General features: G+C 56.3%; 11 protein-coding genes across 11 annotated transcripts; 6 read left to right on the plus strand and 5 right to left on the minus strand.

The window, feature by feature from the left end:
• Positions 1-97: 97 nt before the first annotated feature.
• Positions 98-1,093, plus strand: CYME_CMR265C (retroelement; the record flags this gene model as incomplete). The annotated part of the gene is made up of 1 exon (XM_005538464.1): positions 98-1,093. The coding sequence occupies one exon, from the start codon at positions 98-100 to the stop codon at positions 1,091-1,093; it is 996 nt and encodes a 331-aa protein (XP_005538521.1).
• A 589-nt stretch (positions 1,094-1,682) lies between these two features.
• Positions 1,683-2,141, minus strand: CYME_CMR266C (hypothetical protein; the record flags this gene model as incomplete). The annotated part of the gene is made up of 1 exon (XM_005538465.1): positions 1,683-2,141. One exon carries the CDS (start codon positions 2,139-2,141, stop codon positions 1,683-1,685), a length of 459 nt encoding a protein of 152 aa, XP_005538522.1.
• A 351-nt stretch (positions 2,142-2,492) lies between these two features.
• Positions 2,493-4,298, plus strand: CYME_CMR267C (similar to U3 snoRNP-associated 55-kDa protein RRP9; the record flags this gene model as incomplete). Its single annotated transcript, XM_005538466.1, has 1 exon — positions 2,493-4,298. The coding sequence occupies one exon, from the start codon at positions 2,493-2,495 to the stop codon at positions 4,296-4,298; it is 1,806 nt and encodes a 601-aa protein (XP_005538523.1).
• Positions 4,299-5,271: 973 nt separating this feature from the next.
• Positions 5,272-6,354, plus strand: CYME_CMR268C (similar to heat shock protein Hsp33; the record flags this gene model as incomplete). Its single annotated transcript, XM_005538467.1, has 1 exon — positions 5,272-6,354. The coding sequence occupies one exon, from the start codon at positions 5,272-5,274 to the stop codon at positions 6,352-6,354; it is 1,083 nt and encodes a 360-aa protein (XP_005538524.1).
• Positions 6,355-7,755: 1,401 nt separating this feature from the next.
• CYME_CMR269C (eukaryotic translation initiation factor eIF-2B alpha subunit) lies at positions 7,756-8,883 on the minus strand (the record flags this gene model as incomplete). Its single annotated transcript, XM_005538468.1, has 1 exon — positions 7,756-8,883. One exon carries the CDS (start codon positions 8,881-8,883, stop codon positions 7,756-7,758), a length of 1,128 nt encoding a protein of 375 aa, XP_005538525.1.
• Positions 8,884-9,125: 242 nt separating this feature from the next.
• On the plus strand, positions 9,126-10,682 carry CYME_CMR270C (similar to actin-related protein Arp4; the record flags this gene model as incomplete). The annotated part of the gene is made up of 1 exon (XM_005538469.1): positions 9,126-10,682. The coding sequence occupies one exon, from the start codon at positions 9,126-9,128 to the stop codon at positions 10,680-10,682; it is 1,557 nt and encodes a 518-aa protein (XP_005538526.1).
• Positions 10,683-12,869: 2,187 nt separating this feature from the next.
• On the minus strand, positions 12,870-14,396 carry CYME_CMR271C (hypothetical protein; the record flags this gene model as incomplete). The annotated part of the gene is made up of 1 exon (XM_005538470.1): positions 12,870-14,396. The coding sequence occupies one exon, from the start codon at positions 14,394-14,396 to the stop codon at positions 12,870-12,872; it is 1,527 nt and encodes a 508-aa protein (XP_005538527.1).
• Positions 14,397-15,689: 1,293 nt separating this feature from the next.
• Positions 15,690-16,445, plus strand: CYME_CMR272C (probable cyclophilin B; CYPB; the record flags this gene model as incomplete). The annotated part of the gene is made up of 1 exon (XM_005538471.1): positions 15,690-16,445. The coding sequence occupies one exon, from the start codon at positions 15,690-15,692 to the stop codon at positions 16,443-16,445; it is 756 nt and encodes a 251-aa protein (XP_005538528.1).
• A 1,176-nt stretch (positions 16,446-17,621) lies between these two features.
• CYME_CMR273C (probable vesicle transport related protein SLY1) lies at positions 17,622-20,234 on the minus strand (the record flags this gene model as incomplete). The annotated part of the gene is made up of 1 exon (XM_005538472.1): positions 17,622-20,234. The coding sequence occupies one exon, from the start codon at positions 20,232-20,234 to the stop codon at positions 17,622-17,624; it is 2,613 nt and encodes an 870-aa protein (XP_005538529.1).
• A 431-nt stretch (positions 20,235-20,665) lies between these two features.
• On the plus strand, positions 20,666-22,006 carry CYME_CMR274C (similar to DNA topoisomerase VI subunit A; the record flags this gene model as incomplete). Its single annotated transcript, XM_005538473.1, has 1 exon — positions 20,666-22,006. One exon carries the CDS (start codon positions 20,666-20,668, stop codon positions 22,004-22,006), a length of 1,341 nt encoding a protein of 446 aa, XP_005538530.1.
• A 50-nt stretch (positions 22,007-22,056) lies between these two features.
• Positions 22,057-22,371, minus strand: CYME_CMR275C (transcriptional regulator bolA; the record flags this gene model as incomplete). The annotated part of the gene is made up of 1 exon (XM_005538474.1): positions 22,057-22,371. The coding sequence occupies one exon, from the start codon at positions 22,369-22,371 to the stop codon at positions 22,057-22,059; it is 315 nt and encodes a 104-aa protein (XP_005538531.1).
• Between the last annotated feature and the right edge of the window lie 347 nt (positions 22,372-22,718).

A 22,718-nucleotide genomic window follows, 5' to 3' on the forward strand; every position in this document is an offset into this window, starting at 1 on the left:
GTCGTACCGATCCTCAAAAAGGACTCTGACATACACACACACACAGACATGAACAGACATGAATATCTACCGGACTATGCGCCTCATCCCGTAAATCATGAAGCTACTTTGCGCCATTCCCAAGAAACGGACTCAGATAGGCCTCGTGGAACGCAAGTTCTTCGCCCCAGAACAGGCTGGATTCCGGAGCCACGAGGAGTGCATGAGCCATGCCCTGACCCTAGCTGAAGTGGTGCAACGTCGCTCCATTAGCGGCCAACAACCAATTTACGTATGCTTCATCGATTTCCAAAAGGTTTTTGACACGGCCCCGCATGAGGCTCTCTTTTTGAATATGGAACGAGCCGGAGTCTCCGGAAAGTGCCTAGCGTTCTTCCGTGCGCTCTATGTAGACTCATGGATGCACATCCGACTGGGCGACGGCTCAAGAATCCTTTCGATAAGGATCTGCCATGGACTGCGACAGAGCGACCCCACATCCCCGCTCCTTTTCAATATCTTCATCAACGATCTGCTGAACAACTGCAGGCAATACGGGCTTGAGGTGCCGTGGATAGACTGTGGAGAGCCCGGTGAAGAGCGCCCACATGGGAACCGCCTCGCAGGCCGTCTATTTGCGGACGATGTCGTGCTGTTGGCACCCGCCCCGGAAACGCTTGCTGCTAGCATGCAACAAGTCAGCGCCTGGGCCGATCGCTGGGAGATGAGCATAGGAGCATCGAAGTGCGGCGTCATGGTCATCCATGGAGACTCGCAGCGCATTCGCAGTCGCTCGTGGCGGTTGCAGAATCAGGAAATTCCGATCGTGGAAAAATATCGCTACCTGGGGGTCTGTCTCACGCCGACGCTCGACGAAAAGGCACACGTTGACGAGATGATCGCCAAGATGCATAGAGGTACAGCGATCGCACGCCCATTCCCATCCGACCCCTCTATCTGCATAGCAATCCGTACGAGGGCACTAAGGATGTGTATCATCCAGCCTGCGACCTGGGGTACTGAATGGTGCGGCATGAAGCACCCAAATGTCTCGCGTCTGCAGACAGCCGCCAACAGGGCAATGCGACTCGTTGGTGTTGGATGCTCAATGTAGAGCAGAGCAACCACCGCGCTGGCACTCGGACTTGAACTCCAAATACCCTCGACAGAAGCGATAGCAGCAGGCTGCCGGGCATGTATACGGGCCAAAGGGCCCACCATGTACACCTGGTTCAGTCGGAGTTTCATGAAGACCCCAACCCACCGCAAGAACACTTGGATGAAATCGACGCAGATTTGGGTGAAGCGCCTCTTGGGCGAAAACACGCTCCCCAATCGTTCCCCAGAAATATAGAAGGCTCCCGCCGCCTCAAACGCACGGTTCATGAAACAGTATGGTAACGCTGAAGTCGAAATATTCGCATCGGAGACGTTGATCGGACGTAGCATACGCATTAGAATCTAGAGTATACATACATGTACTGGTGGGCGGCACTGGAATCCCCGGAGCTTGCTCGACGAGCTCATAGGATCGCAACAATGCGCGTTGGTGTACTCTGACTGACCTCGGCTCTATGCTGCATCGGAACACGGGACGCATCCTGGGAATCACACTTTCACTCTTTTGGGATTGTGAATCATGAAACTCTGACACACTTGTTCATAAGATGTGCGCGTTGACAACAGGAATGCAGATACCTTTTTTAAAGACAGCGGCTTCTCTGTATTTCTATGGAGGAAGACCAGAGGTGGCTCGCAATTGCTGTAGCCCTCGCGATGAATTGGCCTCTAATCGAGCCACGGCGCTCACTGGCGGGTACCAAATGTACATGCCACCCTCTAAGCGGAAGGTCCTGCGAACGGGACCACAGCTCGGGTCCAGCGCTTGTGCAACTCCCCAGAGCAAGTTGCGGATCAAAGGCTTGCGTCGCGAAACGGCAACGCATTCTAGACACGAATACGAAGCGGAGACTCGGCCGCCAACATTCATCTCCACTGTCAACTTTCTCCGACGCGTTGTGCCGCGAAGACAGTCCTGTGTCAGCAGCCAGTTCCAGCACACATCCATGACGACACCCGACCCCGTACCAGGTGAACGATACCTCCAGCGTACATCCGCCACGGGATAGCAAAACAGTACAGTCTCCGAGCTGCACCCGCATCCACGCTACGAGCGCTATTGCGTACGCTGAACGGAGCCTCGACGCCGGGTGAAACGTTCAAAAACGCCCATCATCTCCGCTGCCAGGCATGCGACATGGAATTCGAAGACTGGTTAAACGATGGACGATTTCCAAATCCCTGATATCCAATGCACCTTTCGGTTTCATGGGTCCGTATGCATACACACGCAAACAGAGCCTGAGGGATTGGGGGCAATCGTCGGGATTCGGCCGCCTCGCACCGGTCGGGTGTGCTGCGCAGCGGCGGCGACGCCACCCGGGGGATACCTGCCACACTGGACACAGCACCAGACGAGTGTGCGGCGTTTCAGAGAGCCCGTGTTGCTGCTCATGAGACACCGCCGACGAAAGTTGCCGGGTAGCGGACACCAAGCTGAACGCCGTGCACCTGGTCGGCTGCCGCGCTTCGTTGTCGACGCGGTAGCTGATGACGAGTCCATCGCATCATCTGAAGCAGAAGACGAAAACGCGGTGCTCGGGGAATCGGTTGCTCTCGACGGCCTAGAGAGCAAGAAGCTGCGCAGTTTAAGTGGTTTACGTGGAAGCTCTACAGCAGATCTCGATCCGAGTCTCGAACAGGCAGCCGATGCCGAAAGCGCTTCCAGTTCTGAAGCGGAGGTAAGCGAGCAATCAAGACGTCTACACCTTGCAAAGGCGTACCTGGAGCGCATCGGAGCAGCAAGGTTTACTGAAGACGATCTGCACCAGAGAGCAGACGAAGACAGCCTCGAGGCACGAGATGCAACCGCTCTTGGTGACGCAAGCGACGATGACACTGACAGTGCGAGCGACGCGTGGAACGAGGTTCTCTATAGAGAGGCGCAGCAACTTCGCGGACAGTACTATGCTTCTGAAATGGCCTTCGATGATGTGGAATCCATGCTTCCTGCTGAACCTACGCTCACGGCTTTCGGTCACAAAAGGCCCCCGACCTGTATCACCTTTTTGCCCGACGGTGAGGTGCTCGGGCCTCCCCGATACGCCATCACTGGTGGAAAGGATGGAGCACTGCTTCTATGGGATATCGAGCGTGGTGCCAAAAGCATTGTCTCCGCAAGTGCGACCTCTTCCGCCGGGTCCGCCGCAAAGCCCGAGATTCTCTGCGTCGCAGCGTCGCGTGACGGGCGGTTGGTCGCTTCCGGCAGCCGCGATGCATCCATTCGTATCTATGATTTGCGACAGCGGAACATATCTGATGACTCTCCCTCGATACCTATCCTTTCGCTTGTACATGTCGCGCGGGGTCATCGGGGTGCCGTCAGCGGACTGGCCTTCTTTCGGGACGTTTTCCGGAAACATGCCGGACCGGGTGTTTCAATCGGCGTCGATCGCAACTCCACAGAAGAGAGTCTCTTCAGCGCCTCCTTCGATCGAACGCTTCGTTTCTGGAGCATAGAGCGTTCCAAAGCTGCACCGCAATCCATTCTGGATTCAGGCCCAGATGCCGAGGCCGGTCTGTACGACGGCCGCAACATGTCCCCGTGGAGCGTGCACTACGTCGACAGCTACTACGGCCACGAAGAAGAGGCGACGAGTCTCTGCTGTGCGGCGTGGGGCAGGCTATTATCTGGCGGCCGAGATCGCACCGTGCGTTCTTGGAAAGTCTACGATGATACCCAGCTTGTGTACAGAGCACCTCGAACTGCTGGTGCACAGATCGGTACCAGCATAGACTGTGTTGCGTGGGTGAGCCCGACCACCTTCGTATCGGGTGCTGATGATGGATCGCTTTCACTCTGGTCTACAGCGAAGAAGAAACCGGTCCATAAGATTCTTGACGCCCATAAGAATCCCGTATGCCCGTGGATATGTTCGGTGGTGAGCCCTGAGGCCGCCAATCTGGTTTGCAGCGGCTCTGCGGACGGTTGCGTACGCCTCTGGCGTGTTCGTATGCAAGCATCTGTGAAAGCCAGCGCCAAGAGCGCGAAACGGCACGGGTCCTTACCAGAATCCCTTGAGGCGCTTGGGACGTTGCCATTCGCCGCCAGCGGGTTCTGTAATGGCATTGATTGTGTTCTTCAGAAGCGTACTCTTTACATTACAGCGGCTGTGGGTCAGGAACATCGATTCGGTAAGTGGTACGTCGACCGAAGCCTTCGGAATGGACTCGCGTTCTGGCGGATACCGCTCGCATGAAAGGCCCCTAAGCTAGCCCATCGCACCGATAAGCGTCTTTTTTTAAGAATCTCACTTCACGCACAACGGACTCGGGATATGCTCTGTGGCGATACGCTGCACCGCGCAGAGCTTAGTACGCCCACTTCAGCGATCCGGATAGGGGCTCAGGATTATTTGTTCCAGTGTTTTCTCACTCGTGAATGGAGAGAACGAAAGCCATCTGACATCAAGATTTCCAGTGATATTCGAACCTGCGGCAAGAGTCCCGCACGTGGCGATGTCCAGGGCACCTGCCCGGCACTGACTTCGCAGTGCAACTCGTGGAAATCGTCTTCGCCACCATAGACGCTGTATATGCCCTCCTACGCTTCAGTGGCATTTTCATTCAAGTTCTGAAACGCATACGCCGCGCAACAAAAGCGGAACTGGCGACCGCACACCCGACTTGAGATTGCAACCGATGATCCGCACACTGTCTGCTTGCTTTTGTGGAGCGCTCGCTATTTTCCTCCAGAAGCACAGCAGGGGCATCAAAACTGAACCACAGAGATCGTGCAGCTTGCCATAGCGTTGATACACGCTGGCTCCATCACAGAGCGACGGCATGCACCTATGCAGTAAAAACCTTTAAACAAGCGAATGCCATGGAATGCACCAACATAGGTGCTGAGCGACTCTGAGCGAGCCCGCGTCACGAGCCTCCCGGCTCGAAGCCTCTGCATCTGCACAATGTTCAAGCACACACGGACGCATGCGGAAGGTTTGCGTCATCGATTCGCTGGATACCGAGCCCGCGACCCACGCGAGCCGGTGCGCAACGCGGGGACGCGTCAGCGGGACCCCGAGCTCCCGTCGTAGACCTGAACCCGTAGGTTATACGATATTGCACTATTATAGATGAAAGGGACTGAAAGCTGCTCGAATCTGCACTGCACCATCAGCGTCCATGAGCCATTCTCTCGAACGTTATCCGAAGCAAACTGCACGGTTCATGTTTCTTTCGGCGGTGAACTGTCAGCGTTTAGAGAAAACAGCGAATGATTACCTGGGTAGCTCGCGAACACTGCATCGTCGCGCCGTTGACAGGCGAGCGGGAGCGAACGCTCCCACTAGGTGGCACACATGTCCGCACCGCTTTCACCTTGCTGCGGTGACAGAGCGGAGACGGGCGCGCCATCTGAATGAGGCCATTGCCGGGGACGAGCTGGTAACGTGTTTGAGTAAAGACCGGAACGTCGTTGTCAAAGCTATTCGAGCTTCCGGACTTGTGCGTACGGCGTCCGAACTGCATGAAGCGACGCCGGTCGCTGCTGCCGCTCTAGGGCGTTCCTTGCTCGCTGCGCTCTTGCTCGCGAGCGGCAAGAAGGATCTTGAAACTGTTCAGATGGAGTTCCGCGGAGACGGTCCTCTTCGGGCTGTTGTTGCCATAGCCGATGGAAGAGGTCACGTCCGCGGTTACGTCGGAGACCCCCAGGTTCAGCTGCCCCCGACTGCTGCTGGGAAGCTCGATGTGGGCAGAGCGGTCGGCCGAGGCTTTCTCGCAGTTGTTCGTAACCACTCGACCTGGTCGGAACCGTACCGAGGTATAACCGAAATTCAAACTGGTGAAATAGGAGACGACGTGTTGCACTATCTGGTGCGTTCAGAGCAGATTCCATCCGCGCTGGCGCTCGGTGTATTCGTACAAGGAGGACACGTGCAGGCAGCTGGCGGGTACCTGGTACAGTTGCTACCAGAGAGCACACCAGAAACGCTTGATCGAGTCGAAGAAAACGTCCTTCAACTGAACAAGCGTGGCACCCCGACACAGTTGATCCGCGACGGCATGGATGCCGTGGACATCGTACAACAGCTGATGGTGGACATCGACGAGACGTCGTTGCGTCGCGTCCAACCGCAGTACAGTTGTAGCTGTGACGCCAGCCGAGTCCGCCGGATGGTTGCCTTGTTACCGCGTGACGAGATAGAGTCGATTTTGCGTGAACAGAACCGGCTAGAGGCGAAGTGCGAATTTTGTGGATCATACTATGAGTTGAGCTCCGACGAAACGCGAGCGCTGCTGCGTGACGCGTGATGCGCGGTATCCCGACAAGCAGTCACCGGCGCCTTTGACGTAAATTTGTCAATATCATCGACGATGCATCATCTGGTAGACACGAGAAAAATGGACAAGGCCATGAAACGCATAGAGCTTGATCTGATTTAGGCGGTATTTGGGGGCAACTCGAAGGCCTTGTCTGCTGGAGTACGAGTATGCGGGTTGCGAAGTACGCGTGTTCAGCATGCGGGATTAGGTGGATCTGTCAGCTCCGCGCTGCGATGGAACGCCAGAACTTGTTGTATTGTTTATGCCGCCGAACGACAAAGACCGTTTTTTATTTCCTGTCGTTCCGAGATTCCAATGGATTGCAGGGTTCCGGAAACCTCGAAACCGCGCGATATAGCTTCTTTGGGCTGCTTTCATGAGGAAACACGAATGCGTAGAGGGCTCGAACGATCCCGCCAAGCAGACATCAAAGCAGACTGGCAGACTAGCTAGCTGCCAGAAACTTGCACACAAACCAAGCGCAGAGCCTCTTTGTACGTACAATTCGCGGACGTTTCGCTGGGCGAGAACCTCTCGCCGAGCACGAGTATTTCACAGGCGACACAGCATCTGTCACGTAGGCGACTCGAACGACGCTGAAAAAGCGATCTTCCAGATCATTTCTACTGGTCTAGTCCGTACGAATGTCGACTTGGTTACTATCAGAGGTTATCTCACAATCCGCCAGGTCGAAGCATACACAAATGCGGGATGCTTCGAGCCTGCGGAAAAGCTTCTCTGGAGGGTGCCTCGCGAGTGCGCGCGCGCATTCCCCTGAACAAAAGCAAATCGAACTAGGAAACACACAGGCCTAGAGTCTGCGTTGACGAGGCACCGTATTCACGATGAGCTTGTTTCTTGGCTGTTATCAGCATACGTATGAGGAATAGACAACGAGAGCGCAACGCAGGTGGTGCGATCGACCTTAGGGAATGACATACGACTGCAGATTCACTGCTAGAGTTGCTCAGTGTCGCCTCTCTGTCGGGTTTCACAAAAAACATATCTTGTAAGGGCTGTATATCGACGGGAATCAGACTCCGAGCACAAGAACGATTTAGGATGGGCTTACTCGCGATACAGACTCCAGAGGCAAATACGCAACCAGCTGTTCGGCTTTCCTGTAGCCAGATGACCCAAAAATCATGGTTTATCCGCTTTTCCGTGCAGCTCAATTGAGAGCCCAAGTTTGCGACCCGTACTCGCCTTCTGGGTCTTCGCTAGACCTCAGCCGGCGATGCCGAGCCTGGGCGAAACAGAATCGTTCTCTCCCGAGGCACGACGCTAAGCATCTTGAACCTGTTCGTGACTCAAAACATCCGCCTCGACTTGCTTCCGAGCGAGATTCCGTTGCCGGCTAACTTGCAACGCGACCAGCATACCATGCGGTCATTCGACGGAAATCTGCTTTTGCCTTTGTTCCAGTTGCTGCAGCTGCTCTGCGAGACCGATTCCAGCGCCTGCTTGGTCTCGTACCCGCAAAATACCGAGCTCCGTCACGATACCTCCGGTGATCAACTCGGGTGGTGTGATATCGAACGCTGGATTGTATACTGGGGTATCGACCGGTGCGAGCCACTGGTCGCTGGATTTTCCGGACGGATTCAGCACCTCGGTGGCACTGCGCTCTTCGATGATCATTGCCGCACCCGTCGGCGTCTTCAGGTCGATTGTACTGCATGGTGCACACACGTAAAAGGGAATGCCATAATGCTGGGCAGCGATGGCGATCATCAGGGTGCCTATTTTGTTTGCGACAGCACCGTCGGCGGCAATGCGGTCGGCGCCCACAGTCACAAACTGGATGCGGCCCTGGGCCATCAAGAAAGGCGCAGCCGCGTCCACGGAGAGCTCATAGGGGATGCCCCATTGGCGAAGCTCCCAGCAGGTCAGCCGTGCACCCTGAAGACGAGGCCTAGTCTCATTGACGTGCACGTGTACCTTCCCGTGAAGCGCAGCGAGTTTTCGAATGACACCAAGCGCGGTACCACCGCCGGCCGTTGCTAAGCTGCCGGTATTGCAGTGGTGCAACACTCGAAGCGTCTCGTCTTTGCATCCTTCGTGATGCCTTTGCTTCCAGCGCTTTAAAATTTCCTCCGCACCATATGCTGCGATCTTGTTATTCATTAGACGCTCGGAGGCTACTAGTTCGTTGGCTTTCCACAGCAGTCGTCGCCAGTTCGTCGTCTGTAGCTGTCGCAAGGCGTCGAGCGACCACTGCAGGTTCACCGCCGTGGGTCGGCTAGCGTAGAGCGTGTGGTAAACCTGGTCTTCCGGTTCGCCGCTTTTAATGCCAAGAACATACCCGTACGCAGCAACAGCACCGATGGCGGGTGCACCCCTCACCACCATATCCCGAATGGCTTCTGCAACTTCACGGTAGTCGACCAGACGCACGTATGATACCTGGTGAGGGATTTCGCGTTGATCCAGTACCAGGAGGTAACCGTCCTCATCCTGTCCGTGTTCATGGACTGGAACCCAGCGAAACGTGTCGTAAGGTTCCGTGTTTGCCATTCGGGCTTGGAGAACGGCTCACGCTGCTCCAAAGACGTGAAGCAACGAGCCGCAGCGGCAGTCGCAAGTCGCTGGGGGTATGGGCGCCCCGCTGCCGCCGTTGCCGCAACCCGTGCCAGACGACGCAGACTGCAGGCGGTATCAGAAGCGTTATCATTTATCAGTCTACACCAGAAGCACTTGAAGAGGATTCTTGGACGACAGAGGCTGCAGTCTAGACGCTCCGCGCTACGTTTGGACTCATGTTTGCGTCTCCGCAAACAGTCCCAGCGATCGTACTTGACGTGGGAAGCCGCACGACCAAGGCGGGGTTTGCCGGAGCGGACCTGCCGCAGAGCCTGTTTCCGTCCATCGTGGGGTCCTACATCAGTGAAGGGGGGTCACTGGAGGGCACACCCGCAAAACCGCTAGCCAATACGGTCTTTGCTGGCTACGAGAACCTGCTGGGAACTGCAGAGCGTGTTAGGTTCCTGGAACTGCGCACTGCGTTCGACGACGACGGTATCATTCAAGACTGGGCAGCTTATGAGGGACTCTTGGACTATACTTTTCACCAGTTAAGAGCTTCACCAGAGGAATACGCCCTTCTTCTTGTTGAAGCATCCCATAACCCGAAACGCCCGCGAGAAGAACTCTGTCAAGTACTGTTTGAAAAGTACGGTGTACCTGCCGTGTACTTTGGGCGAAGTGCCGCCCTCGCCTGTGTCGCTGCTGGACGACACACCGGCGTTGTTCTCGACTGTGGTGCGAGTGGTGTAACCGCAACGCCAGTTGTTGAGGGAAATGTCATGAAACAGGCTATCTTGCGGAGCCGAGTCGCGGGTGGCAATGCCCTCACGCGGGCTGCTGCTGAGCTTCTCGGCGGTTTCGATGCAGTTCGGCCTGCGTACGCTTTCCGCCGGCGGGCTCTCGGCCGTGGCACCAACAAACGTGACGCAGCTGATCCAGAGGCAGCCACCGAGGAACTTGCGGCTGCAGCGAGCACTGACGGGAGCAGCAGCTCCGAAGAAGCCGACGATCGCGTTGACTTGATCGGTGGAAGGACCCCGGATACGGAAAGCGCTGCGTCTGTTGCCGAGGGACGCATGGAATTCCGAATAGAGCCGCTTGACGTGCATGGCGTTACTCGTAGCTACGATGAATATGCCCGCATCGAAGTTGTCGAAGACTTTAAGCACCACGTATGCTGTGTGAATCGTGAGCCGAGTTCAGTCGAAGACGTTGCCGAGGACGGTACCGCTTCGAATGCCGTTTCTTGGGAAACGAGGAAAGCAGACGACGAGGGTTTGGCGGGCCAGCCTGCCGATCCTGACATACCGCCCATCAGGTATGAACTTCCCGACGGAACGTTGGTATCCATTGGAGCTGAGCGTTACCGCCCTGCCGAGATACTTTTCAAAACGCTGCCCCATGCGCGAACCATCAAAGAGGATCGTCCATTCCTTGCCTACATCCGCGAGCGGGAGCGGGGACCTTCCTCCAGCAAAGGGCTCGCTGGGATGGTCGCGGACACCATTCAGCGGTGTGAGGGCGCCCAGCACCGCGAAATGTATGCTGGGGTTATTTTGACCGGGGGATCCTCGGTGTTACCCGGCCTCTCGGATAGGTTACAGACGGAACTCTACTTTTATCATAGTCGATCCAAGATGCACGCAGCCGCGAACCCCATGGAACGCAAGTATATGGCGTGGACCGGTGGATCGATTCTTGCGACGTTTATGGATTTCCAACAGAATTGGTTTTCCCGTGCGGAATACCTCGAGAGCGGCGTCTCGCTCGTGCAGAAGCGATGTCCCTGAGCGCAGATGCTATCAGCGTGTGACGCTCTGCACAGGATGGCAATGCACCGGCAACCAACTAGCTCGATGTCGATCGAAACCCATACTAGGATGAAGTGGAGCAGGCCCTGGAACATGGGCGCATATACTACAGTTTGGTGCTTTTTTCCATGGTATTCACCACCAGCCTTTGTGGAATGCAGCTGCGACTGCTCCCTGTTCCTCTATCTGTCCTCTAGCTTGCCATGCGTCGATCTCTTCCTCCCCTTCAGCTCTGCATTCAGCAGACAAAGTATGTTGATGGCAGTGTTCACGTCTTGATCACGCCGCTTGCGGTTGTTGTTGACGCATTCCACGTGGAGGAGGAAGCTGCGATCTGCGCTTCGCTGACCTTTCTCGCCTTCGTTGTATGGAGCCTCGGTGCGCTTTCTGCAGCAGTGGCACTGGACTGTGGTCGGATGTTTCCGTATGTCGACGAGACCTCCTCTCCCGCAGGTCGCTCGGTGGCGCGTGAGCGCTTGGATCAACACTCGCTGCATGCCCTTGACAAGTACAGACGGCTTTTGTTGGTGTCAACCTCCGATTCCGCCCTTACTGCTGTATCGTATGATCAGGGGCTTGTTGTGCCGTACCCCAGTACCGATTGCTCTGTCCGCTGCATACGCAAACGCACGTTGTTCCATTCGATAGATGATTTCTGGAACACGATGTTGTCCATGATGAAAAAAGTACACGAAGCGAAACCCAGGCTGAAGAAAAAGTCGAGAAATTTCGATCCATCTACGCTCTCTTCTTGAAAAGCGATGTCGCACTGCCCACTGCAAGCGATCCCCGTGATGACAAAAGTCCAACACGGGGACCATTTTCCGTGCGACCAGAACAGATGAGATGCTCTATAAGCGTATCCTGTGAAGGCTAACATGCTTCAGCCGCGTCCTGTCTTGTCGATGGCTACAAATAGCGTAGGGTTTGTCGTTCGAGTGGAATCGATTGCTTGTCGTCATAGGTTCAGGGAACGAGCGACATGAGCCTGTCTCGATGTCGTCGAGTGCCAAGTCGCGTGCTAATCTTCGTATAATCCGGCGGTGCGAGTTGCGCTACCCACGAGTTCCCTTGAAAGAGAAGCATCGGAACCTTGAAGAATGTGTGATTCGAGCATCGACACATAAAGAAATGAGACGAACCGTGATTTCGACGTCTGAATTCGATCATGATATTGTTTATTCTACGAATCCTTATTCTAGGGCGTTTCCAATCATCTTGATTCCAATGAAGTAACGAATTCCAGCGGCACCGCGTCGGAAGCGCCACCCGGAGCAGAAATGCAAGAATCCTGAATCTACGTATGAATTCTGAGAAACTTCTTGGCGCAAGTTTCATCTCGAAGATGTACATGCGAAACAATCTTCGGGAGAGAATCGACAGGAAAGAATAGAGCTTGCACTTCATCATTCTATTTCACGCTGACATCCATCCACTCAGTAAGATAATCGGGCTGTTCATCAGCATGATTTTGATTCAAGTGCACATGTTGTTGACGTTGTTCGTGATCGCGATACGTTCATTTGAAGCGCATCGTGTGCTCGTTCAGATAGGGACACACTCATGGGGCTAGAAGCGCGAACGTAGCGAGTAATTCGGAATCACATGACGTCGTAGGAGTAGGAGGCAAACGCTGCCTGCAGGTCGATATGGCGTAGGAAAAAGTCGTCTGCGGAGCATCTTTATTTGGCTGTGCAAGGGACGCGTGCCTATTGGCCACACGTTCGATTCGTCCTCTAGGCAGTTCAAGGCGCCGTTATCGAGAGCGCAAGACAGCGTTCACGGACGCTTGTGCAGCAGTGGATACCGCGTCGTCTCTGGGCGACGAACGCACCAGACGAATATCTCGATACTACTATTATCCCTGTTACTGTTAAAGTTGTGGTCACTCTCCATTCAAAATCATTGCAATATCTGCAGCGCATGGAGTGTCCGACGGTACCCATGCAAGGAAAGCGTCACTTGGGGCGATCGACTGACGATTCAGGGCTGTGGGATGAAATGAGATGCTCGCGGTATCTTGGGGTCGCTTGGAGGCGCTCAATGCTCGCCCATGTGCAAGATAAAGCACGTACGTGACACCGCCTTGCTTTGAGCGCAGGGGGCTGCCCCCGCTAGCGGCCCAAGAGCAGCACTGCTTGAAGTAATCAACCATGAGGATGAGCGTCACGCTCGCTCGTCCTCCTCCTCCTCCTCCTCCATATGCCGCTTGAGCCGTTCCAGCGATCGAGCAGCGTTCACGACCTGTCGTAAATCCCGTTGGATCTCAGCACCATCGAGAGCAACTCGGATCCGCGGTTGCTCATCTGCTGTGGAATCTGGTACCTCTGGTAACAGCGCGCTGCCCGCAACAAGCTTCAGCAGTGAGCTCTTTCGCAGCCATCCAGCCGGTGTACGGACAGGAGGCATGGCCAAAGCGCGTACGCTCTCTGACAGCATCATTCCTGGTGTTGTAATGGGCACCCATATGTCCGCATCAGCAGCGGAGATGATGGCGGGCGCTTCCGCTGGCGCAGCGCCTTGGCCGTTCCCTGCTGCTGCTGCTGCTGCAGTTGCTGTGTTGGTCTTGGTGCTCGCGGCGGGAGCGCTGGGGTCACCATGTACGCTTTCAAGGTCGCTCGTGCCGAGGTAGCCGATGTTAGGGCCACTATTTCGGCCACGTCTCGTTCGCATGGCTGGTCCTTGTCCTCCACGAAGCAATCGTGACAGTTGCAACGAGGGCACCTGGAATTTCGTTTCGTTCCCTGCCTGACCTTCAGCGTTCCCGGAAATAGCGGTGGTGGTGGTGATCGTCGTAGCGTCGGCTGCGGCGGCTGCTGAACCGTTGTTCAGGATGCGGGCGTCGGTGAGGCCACTTTTGGACGCGGCGGCTCGGTTCGAGCTCGCCAGCGCCACAAGTCGAGACTCAATCTCTGCTTGCTTTGCTGCATTCATTGTCAGAGCGATTCTTACCAGATGCTGGCGGGCGGCTGCATAGTCTTGCTCAAGAAGCGTCATCTCGTGATCGAGGGCAACGCGCAGTTGCTGATATCTTAAATTGACCTCGCGACGAGCGTCTGATAGTTGCATCAGCTTACGCCAAGCCAGGAGACGCGTGAAAAACTCGTAGTCTTCCGTGTTTTCCGGAGCCCGCAAATGCAGGGACATGCCCGCCATACCACTGCTACCCATATCATCCGCTGCATTTTCAGCCACTATACAACAGCGCTTGGAATTCATCGAGGCAGGTCGAGCTCGCAAAGCCCGCGCCCAACGTCGGCGCTCTGCCTGGGCCGCTGCCGGAGCGACACGGCGGTCAATCAGGGCAATGAGCGCGTCCTCTTGCAGTTTCCGATACTCGCAAAACTCCAGCGTGCCAAACGGTGGCGTCTGGTTTATCAATCGGTGCTGGAGCTCGCGTAGTCGTTTCTTATCTAGCAGGCCATGGGCGTCCTGGCCCCAGAAACCCTCGCGATCACGACGCTGCATGAGACGCGAGTGCTTCTGGAGCGACAGCGCTTGACGCTGAGCGCCAGTGCGACGCCGCCGTTCTCGTTCCTTCTCGAGTTCCGCTTCCCGAAGTTGCCGAGCTCGCTCCTCTCGCTGTTGTTTGACTCTTACAGCATGACGACGCTGACGGACTGCCTGCGCTAGTCCCGTTTCCCCCGCAGCAACGCTTGAGCCGTTAGCATCGCTGGAAACTGCCGAAGCCATGCGTGTGTCTGGGAGAGCGTTTACAGTGCTTTGGCGACTTGTTTGTTGAACACGCACCACCACCAAACGCCAGATTGGTCTCCAATCTACTCGTAATGAAGCTTTTAGGCGTCAAAAGTTGCGCACCTGGCAGGAAGCAGTTTCGAGAACAGCCTATAGGCGCTCATCTGCAACAGCATAGGTTGCAGCACCGGCGGGATGCCCATCGCCATCGCCATCGCGGTACCGATCTCCTAAAATTGCTGTCGATGTCTACGACGCTGTCGATTCCGCCATGGACGTCGATCGACTGCGTTGCCCGAATCCGTGCATTTTCGAGTGTCTCTACATTATCTATCAGTGTATAGGATGGGTTTCCGCTGCTCGTCGGGACGCACGCTCCTGAAACCAGGTTTCACAGAACGCTGAAAAAAAAGCGAACAACCAGGGATCCCTGATCGATATAAAAGTTCGATCAACGATAAAAACCTGCAGCCAGACCTCCAGAATACGTATGTGCAAGCACTTGAATTACCCGTTTTCCATTTGCGTATGCACAGATCCCGTGCGGATGCTCAAGCCATCAAATCTGTGCACAAGTGCCTGCGCCCTTCCGTGAAACCGGCAGTGACCCTGACCTCTTCCCCAACTGAACCGGTCCATGCATTCCTGCGCGCTCCAAACAGACGCCGATGCGTGTGGTGACCCCTGATCGGACGACTCGTACACGCACGCCGTCCTGATGCATCATTACAGGGGCATAGGGACTGAGGCCGTTTCCGCTGGGAGGCGTGCAAATGCGCCACGCTATATGAATTAACGGCGTCCGCGCTATCCCCTTCTGCAGCATACCGCAGGCAGTACTACGATGACTCCGTGCCAAACAGTAGGGAGCGGGTCACGAACAGTGCCGTGTGGCCTTTGCGAGTTCTGGCGTCCGGGGGCCACGGTCCCTGCCGAGCGCGCTCGTAACGATCCCCTTCTCAAGCGGTTGCGAGCTCGAAATCGCTTGCCTGGACGCTGCATGAAGTTTCCGCTTCGTTCCAGTGGACTCGCACCAACAGTTTACTGTGTCCGCATAGCAGTACAGAAATAAGTTCAGCGATCGATGCACACTGGTGGTATCTGGTAGAAAATGCTTGCCACTAGGCGCATAACCCGTGCCATCCAGCGCTCGACTGCGATGGGATGATACGGGCGAGGCGCCGCCGCGCATCCAGCGCACCGGAGCGTCACAGCGACGCCGCTGCAGCGCTCCTAGCTGAGCATCTATCTACTGAAGCAGTACATATATTCATAAATCGACTTGAAAACATGCGTGGTCTAAGTGGATTCGTGGGTTCTTTTCAAGGGGTGAGGGCTTCTAACCAGCAACAGCGCTGCCTTAAGTTCGAGTGGTCCTCGAACAGGTCTGTACTTGGTTTTTCGCAGCGTGGTATAGCACGGCGCGTCGCTGATGCTGGTCTCGGACGCCGACAGCAGCAACAGCAGCAACAGCAGCAGCAGCAGCAGCAGAGGCAGCCTCAGCGCCTGCTTAGACTATTCAGTGCTGCCGCTCCTGCGGATACAAGCATTACGCATAGGGTCTTTTTTGACTTCTCCATTGGCGGTGAGCCTGCTGGACGCGTCGTATTTGGACTGTACGGAAAACAGGTGCCCAAAACTGTCGAGAACTTCCGCGCGCTTGCAACTGGCGAAAAGGGTTTTGGATACCAGGGAAGCCTTGCGCACCGAGTCATCCCTGGCTTTGTGATCCAGTTCGGCGACTTTACCCGAGGAGATGGAACCGGCGGTAAGAGCATCTACGGCGAACGTTTCGAAGACGAGAACTTTGCAATCCCCCACGAGACCGGAGCACTCTCCATGGCAAACGCTGGCCCAAATACGAATGGCTCACAGGTTTTCATTGTACTCGACGGACGAACAACGCAGCATCTAAACGGCCGGCACGTTGTGTTTGGCAAAGTTGTCGAGGGCATGGACGTGGTGCGCAAGATCGAGGAAAACCCTACCGGCAGGGGTGATCGTCCTCAACGCGCTGTCAAGATCGAGGCCTGCGGGACGCTGTAGACTGGTAAGCAACTCCATCACAACCAAATGATCGTCCAGTGCTTGGGAAGCGGCGCCCGAATCCGGCGCTCAGGAACGGCGTACTAACTCGAGTCTAGTGAACGGAACGAAGCTGGATAGAGCCTAGCGGGTCTCGCTTTTCCACGCACCAGCTGGACCAATGCGTTTGCTGAGGCCTGGAAATCAGAAGCATAGGCGGGGTCTAGGGAATGTAAGCGTTGCGCGCTTCGTGAAGGTGTTCGGCCTGGCATGTGATTATCATCATCATCATCATCATCATCGGCAGCGAGTCGATGTCGTTTCCAACGTGCATCGAACGGCATGCAATACCGGATGAATGCGGGATGGAGATTGGACCTGCGTTCTGAACTAGAGTCATCGAAGCCAACAAATTCGCGCAATTATCCTAAACGTGTGCAGGCCTCGTGAGCGAGCGTGCAAGCGAAAGCAACCATCCCAGTCGGGGCAAGCGCCACAGCCTCTGTTCCGAGTCTGGATCCCGTGTTCCCGGGGATGCGCGACCCATCATGCCAGTCATGTCCAGGATTTCTGTATCGGAGCCAAGTGCCTCTCTAATCTGATCAAATGTATACAATATAATAGAGGAGCGTATCCGTGCAGCGCGTCGATGCGTGCGCCGCCGCCCAGCCGCCGCGATCAACACGCATGCACGTCACAGGGGCGACGCTGCCCAAATGGTCGTTTTTTCGTCGATCATCGATGCATCCGCTGAGCCTTGCGCTAGATGCGCCACTGCCACCGGTAAGCGGGACAGAGGCTTCAGTTCTTCAGCAGATGCAGCAGTTTTCCATCTGATGCAGTTTTTGCGGTGTTAGCCCCAGTGCCGTGCCGTGCCGTGTGCGGTAAGCGTCCGGTGAACACAGGCGCTTCTGGTGTCCTCTGATTGCTCCTGTCGTTGTCGCTGCTGCTCCTGCTGCTGCTGCTGCTGGTGCACGTGAATTCGTGTTTTTCTCTTGTCATCGTTGGAATTTTCGGAGGCGATACATACACGGAGCTCGCGTAGAGTGCGTCGCACTGATCAGTGTCTATGTCGAGGAGAGCGGCAGGCCGCGTTCACGCCACACATCGTGGCAAGTGCGCTACGAGGTGCATCACCAGAGCGCGCCACCAGAAATGCACCAGCTCTTTTTCCAACAGGTTTCCAGTCTGCCGCTCCTAGGGCGCATGACTTCCAGATACGTTCGTGGCTGCTGCAGCGGCAGCGGTCAGGTCGTCGAGAAACGCCTCGGGCGAGAGCATCTCGGTTGTTCCGTAGATAATCTGGCGATCGTCGTGGATGCGAGTGGTGAGATTCTCCCACTCAATAAAATTGCCACCTCCGACCATAAAAACGATCGCTTCGGTAAACGATCCACGCGGCAGGGATGAGGCTTTGTTTGTGCAGTGCCCGTCTCGAGCAGCAAGTGGATCCAGCAGTAATGAGGCTGCACGTTCTGCAGCTGCACCTGGGTGCTCGTGTTCCGCGCCCCGCGAGGCCGAATCCAAGTCATCGTCGGGCGAGGCGTTCCGCATCCACGAGTCGACAATACTGGCAACGATTCCGCTCCGCGTCGTGGGAATCAGGCCCTTCACGGTGCTCGCCAGCTGCGTCAGGCCTTTGTGGCCGTGCTCATAGATTCGAGTGACCAGCGACTCGAAGATTTCCCTGCCTCCACCTGTCGCTGTCGTGAGGCGATCGATCATGCGGCTGCTGCTTTTGCGTGCCGGCGACGGACTGTTGCCGTCCCTGTGCGTTGCAGCGGGGTCGAGCTGGCGCGGTGTCGCTGCGCGCTGGCGCATCACGTAGCTAAGAGCGCTCGTCTGACAGCCACAGATATCGAGTACATGACAGTATTCTGCGAGCTTGGTCTGCGGAATACCTGACGGCGAGAGGATCTGGTACATAAGCAGCAGCCGCAGGCAGTCGCGGGCTCGCTGACTCAACGACGAGGCGTCCGCGGAGGCCGTACTGGAAGGCGGTTTCGCTAGAAGATCGGCTTCCCCAATGATTCGGTCTAGCGAGTTCGATTGCACACTCGAAGGCCTTTCCAGCAGTGAATCCTCGAGCTGAAACAACAGGTCCAACTTCCGTGCCTTGATCTGCTCCAACAGTGCGGATGCGATGTTCGTATGCATATCGAGCTGCCGCTTCCATCGAGTTAGTCGCGGAAGCTCGGCGACGGCGTCAGCAATCTCCCGAGTGCTTGTGCCGGTTGCCTGCATATAGGCCTCGAGCTGCGTCTCGTCTGCCGTCTCCGCGAGCAGCTTCTGGACATTGCTGCCTCCGCCAGACCGTGCATTGATCTCCTGAACCTGCGCACGGTACGCTGTCAACGCTGTTTCGATATGCTCCGCCACTTGCGGGAACGGCAACGAAGCATTTTCGGCCCAGAACGGATCGGCCTCGTCATCGAGGTCGTACTGCGTCCGCTCTGTGCCGGGCTTGGTTGCCGGCATGCTGACTCGGCTGAGCTCGAATGGCAAGAGCTCGTGGATTAGCGCCTCATAGGTCCATCCGTGGTGCAGCATGATGGCCAGGTCGACGTCACGGTCGAGCAGCGCCAGCAGCGGCCTTCGCAGTGGCGGCAGGCCGGCTTCACTGTGTTCGCGGAACAACGCCGCCCCGCCTGGCGTATGCATATACTCCCAGATTTTGGCGCACAGTTGCAGTGCGACTCGCTCCGATGCGCCGCGTCGCAGGCAACGTATATACGGCACACATCTTAGGGTCACGCAAACAGCAAATAAACTATCCACAATAGTCGCGATCGTTTCCTGAATCGCCTGCTCATCGGCCTGTGCACTGAACAGACGCCGGAAAGAGCGCCGCGCTATGCTTGGCGGCATGCTGAAGAGGTTGCGCTTCAGACAAACAAAGCCGCAGTACAGGTCCACGACGCGAGTAACGGACTCGATGCGCCGAGCTCGAGCCAGGGCCTCGGCCAGACGCTCAAGCTCGTCGCGGCTGATAGCCGAAAGAAAATATATACTGCAGTGTGCGTATCGATCCGCAGCACAGTCTCGGACAATCGTCTGAATATTCTCGTGATTCGGCTGGATCAGGTAGACAGCTGGGACCTCGGGTATGACTTGGCGCGAGCTCTCTAAGTTCAGGTGTAACGTAACGCCGCACGTTCGTAGTGTTGGCACCTTCAGCACAGGAGCAAGCACCTCGCGCGCCGTTTGGTCGATGACGAGCACCTTCCAAAAGTCTCTGTACACGTCTTCCGCGTCCAAGTCGTCCACGGTCGCCGCGGCAGCATCGTAACCGGGGTTCAGTTGTCCATGCAGTGCACCGTTGGCAGCGCTGTGTCCGGTAGCGGCCTCAGCGCCGCGGAGCGGGTTACCGAGCGCCTCGCACAGAACAGCTTTCTGCCGATCCCGCAGCGAGAACCACGTTTTCGCCAATGATTTGAGCTGCGTGGCGAGGTCCGAGTGACGACTCGGCTCTGCTCGCGTTAGCATCGTGGCCTCTTGAGGTTGACTACCAGCAGGTAGCAGGCAAGGAGGCAGCCGCCTGCCGTCAACGCCTCCATGAGTCTGTGCGTACGCTGGGATTGCTGCGGCGGCGATCCCGCCACAGTCGAGAGCACCTGCTGCTCTCGGGAGCGACTCGACGTTCACGAGCAACAGGAAAGAAGCAGTCATCAGCGATATGATATATAGGACCTTGACAGCAGAGGAGCAATAAATATGAGCAGGCTTCTCGGTCTGTCTGGTCCCTGTCATCCATATATGGTGCTCCCGTAATGAATGAAGAGCGAGCAATCTGAACAGACTTTTCAGCATGTTCAGTCTCTTTCAATCATATAATGTGCTCCTATGGCGGATAGAGACCGTCCAATCTCATTAAACTTCTTTCGACGATCCGCTCCTGTCTGCAATGCAACGTGCTTGCCAAGGATCCGTTCTCGGGTGGTGCTTGTCGATCATTTGCACCGTATGGCGTACGAGACTCCATGCATCGAGGCCTGGACTTGCAGCACAGCTACATGAGCACATAGATACACGTCCATTGTGGAGGCGCAACTGCGGTTCGGTTCCGTCTCTGAGTGCGAAGTGCGTCGCCCGCACCGCAGCATCCGCCATGCTGCATCCATGACACGCATGTGCGCTCGGATGCGTGCTGCACGGGACACGTGTCGCTCTTGACACACGTCTCTGGGATTCAGCACGGCAAATATACTCTTCTGGGCTGGAATACGCTCAAGTCGAGGTATATGCGAACTGGACCGCAGATTAGCGCGGCAGCAGTCACGAAGTGGACCTGCTGGCAACGCCAGCGCCAGCTGGAGCGCATGGCGGTGTGGATTGTAGCGAGTCTTGCCGCACCTGGAGCGAAACAGGTACGTGAGGCTCGGTATGAGCACCGGCCGCGCTTCTCGACCGAAGCGGTGCCGCTTTGGAAACTCACCATGTTGTTGGTGCGCCTTTATCACAGCAGCTGGCACGCGGGATCGCGTGAAAGCACTTACTTGCGAGAGCTCTTCTATCGGCTCGTTCCTGTTTTCGATAGCCAGCAGGAATTGACGCAATACCTGGATCGTTTACTTGCCGCTGCACGAATCTCTCGTTTCTCATTGGGTATCATTGCCGAGTCACGCGGATGGGTGTTTTTCGGTAGCGGGATCCAGCTGCAAAAACGGTCTATCGAAAACGAGCGACCTCGATATGTTCAATCAGAAGCCGCCAATGCAAGGCTGTGCACGCCCCATCGCGGTCTCATGCCGATTCCAGATGACATCGTGCTGGACCCTGGGGCGTATCAGCTGGTAGTGGAGCCCCGCCAAGATCTAGTTGTCGTCATCCTCATCGTGGAAAAGTTCGGCGTATTCCGCTGTCTCGTGGATGAAGGATTTGCCTCGATCCTGCCGGTACTCACAATCCTTGTCACTGGCGGGGGCCAGCCGTCGCTGGCAACGCGTGCACTGGTGGCCCAGATAGCGCGATGCTTGGAAGCGCACCATGCTGCTTTTAGGAGCACGAACGCCCCGCATACGTATCCCCGGTTCGACATCTACGTCATCACAGACTACGATCCATACGGCCTCTGCATTGCTCGCCAGTATCGCCGATCTCTGGCTGCAGCGCTGCCGCAGTTCACTGCTGATTCGAAGTTCACCCGTCTGCCACGCTGGATAGGCCCACGCGCCTGCCACCTATTCCGAGCCCGATCAAGTCGTGCGAACTGCGAGTTACTCCGCGCCAAGTCCGAGGCAGACCAATCTCCACTCATGCGCGGTCCGATGCCATCCCAGCGGGCACTGGTACTCGCACGAAACATCTTTGCCGAGGCAGTCCTTCAGGGCGATTCGCTCGTTGCCGAGGAGCTGCACCACATGATTGGCTCGCAGCTGTATACCGATCCATCGATGCTGAAACTGGCCAGGAACCTGCCCTGGATTGACGGTTGCCCCGGTGCCGCTGGGGATGGTATCGGTACCCATGACTTGCATACCCTGGTGCTGCTCCTGGGACCAGGGGGTTTCGCGCGTGATTTTTTGCCGCGCTTGATCCTGGAAACGAGGCAGGAAGAGCTTAGAAAATCACTTGGGCTATGATGTGTGCGCTGCGCGTACCGCTGCGACTACTCCTTTCAGTACGAGCGCCTCTATTTCGAAGCCAAGAGGTCCGAGGCTTCCGCTGGTGTCCTCGTTTCCAGTTGTAGTGCGTGCACCGATTCAGCAAGCTCCTGTTCCAAAATCTGGTAGACACGTCGGTGACGCTCGCGCAGAGAGAGGCCCACAAACTGTGCGGAAACAATAGCAACGCGAAAGTGCGTCTCCCCGTGCGCCGGCTTGCTGGCGTGGCCCTCGTGCAGGTCCGACTCGTCGACCACCCGAAGTACCTGGGGCTGCAGGGCGCTCCGCAGCTTCGATTCAATTCGTTCACGAACAGGTGCCAGTGTTCGCATGGCGGCCCGCATTCGCTAACGCTGTGCGTCTCGAAGGGTGAGTGCTCTGCTTACGCACCCACCTGCCCAGTTGGACGCTGCCGCACCGGTTTTTTTTGCATTCCCCAGGCGCCTACAAGAACGTGCCCGACGGGACCCAGCAATGCGTCAGGTACGATCACAATCGGATAGCGTCAGGACTAGCCGAGGCCGTCAATACATGATCAACGCGAACACTGAGCGCTAGGCGCTGCCCTGCCGAGCCTTCGGTCGGGTTGTGCAGAGACTGACCGGATTTCTACAGATATCAGCGGCTCTTGATCATTGCATGTCGATGGACATTGCAGGGCGCGACGTCGACAAGACGCCTACGGCAAGAC

The sequence above is a fragment of the Cyanidioschyzon merolae genome, chromosome 18 (assembly GCF_000091205.1).
Source record: "Cyanidioschyzon merolae strain 10D DNA, chromosome 18, complete genome".
NCBI lineage: Eukaryota > Rhodophyta > Bangiophyceae > Cyanidiales > Cyanidiaceae > Cyanidioschyzon > Cyanidioschyzon merolae.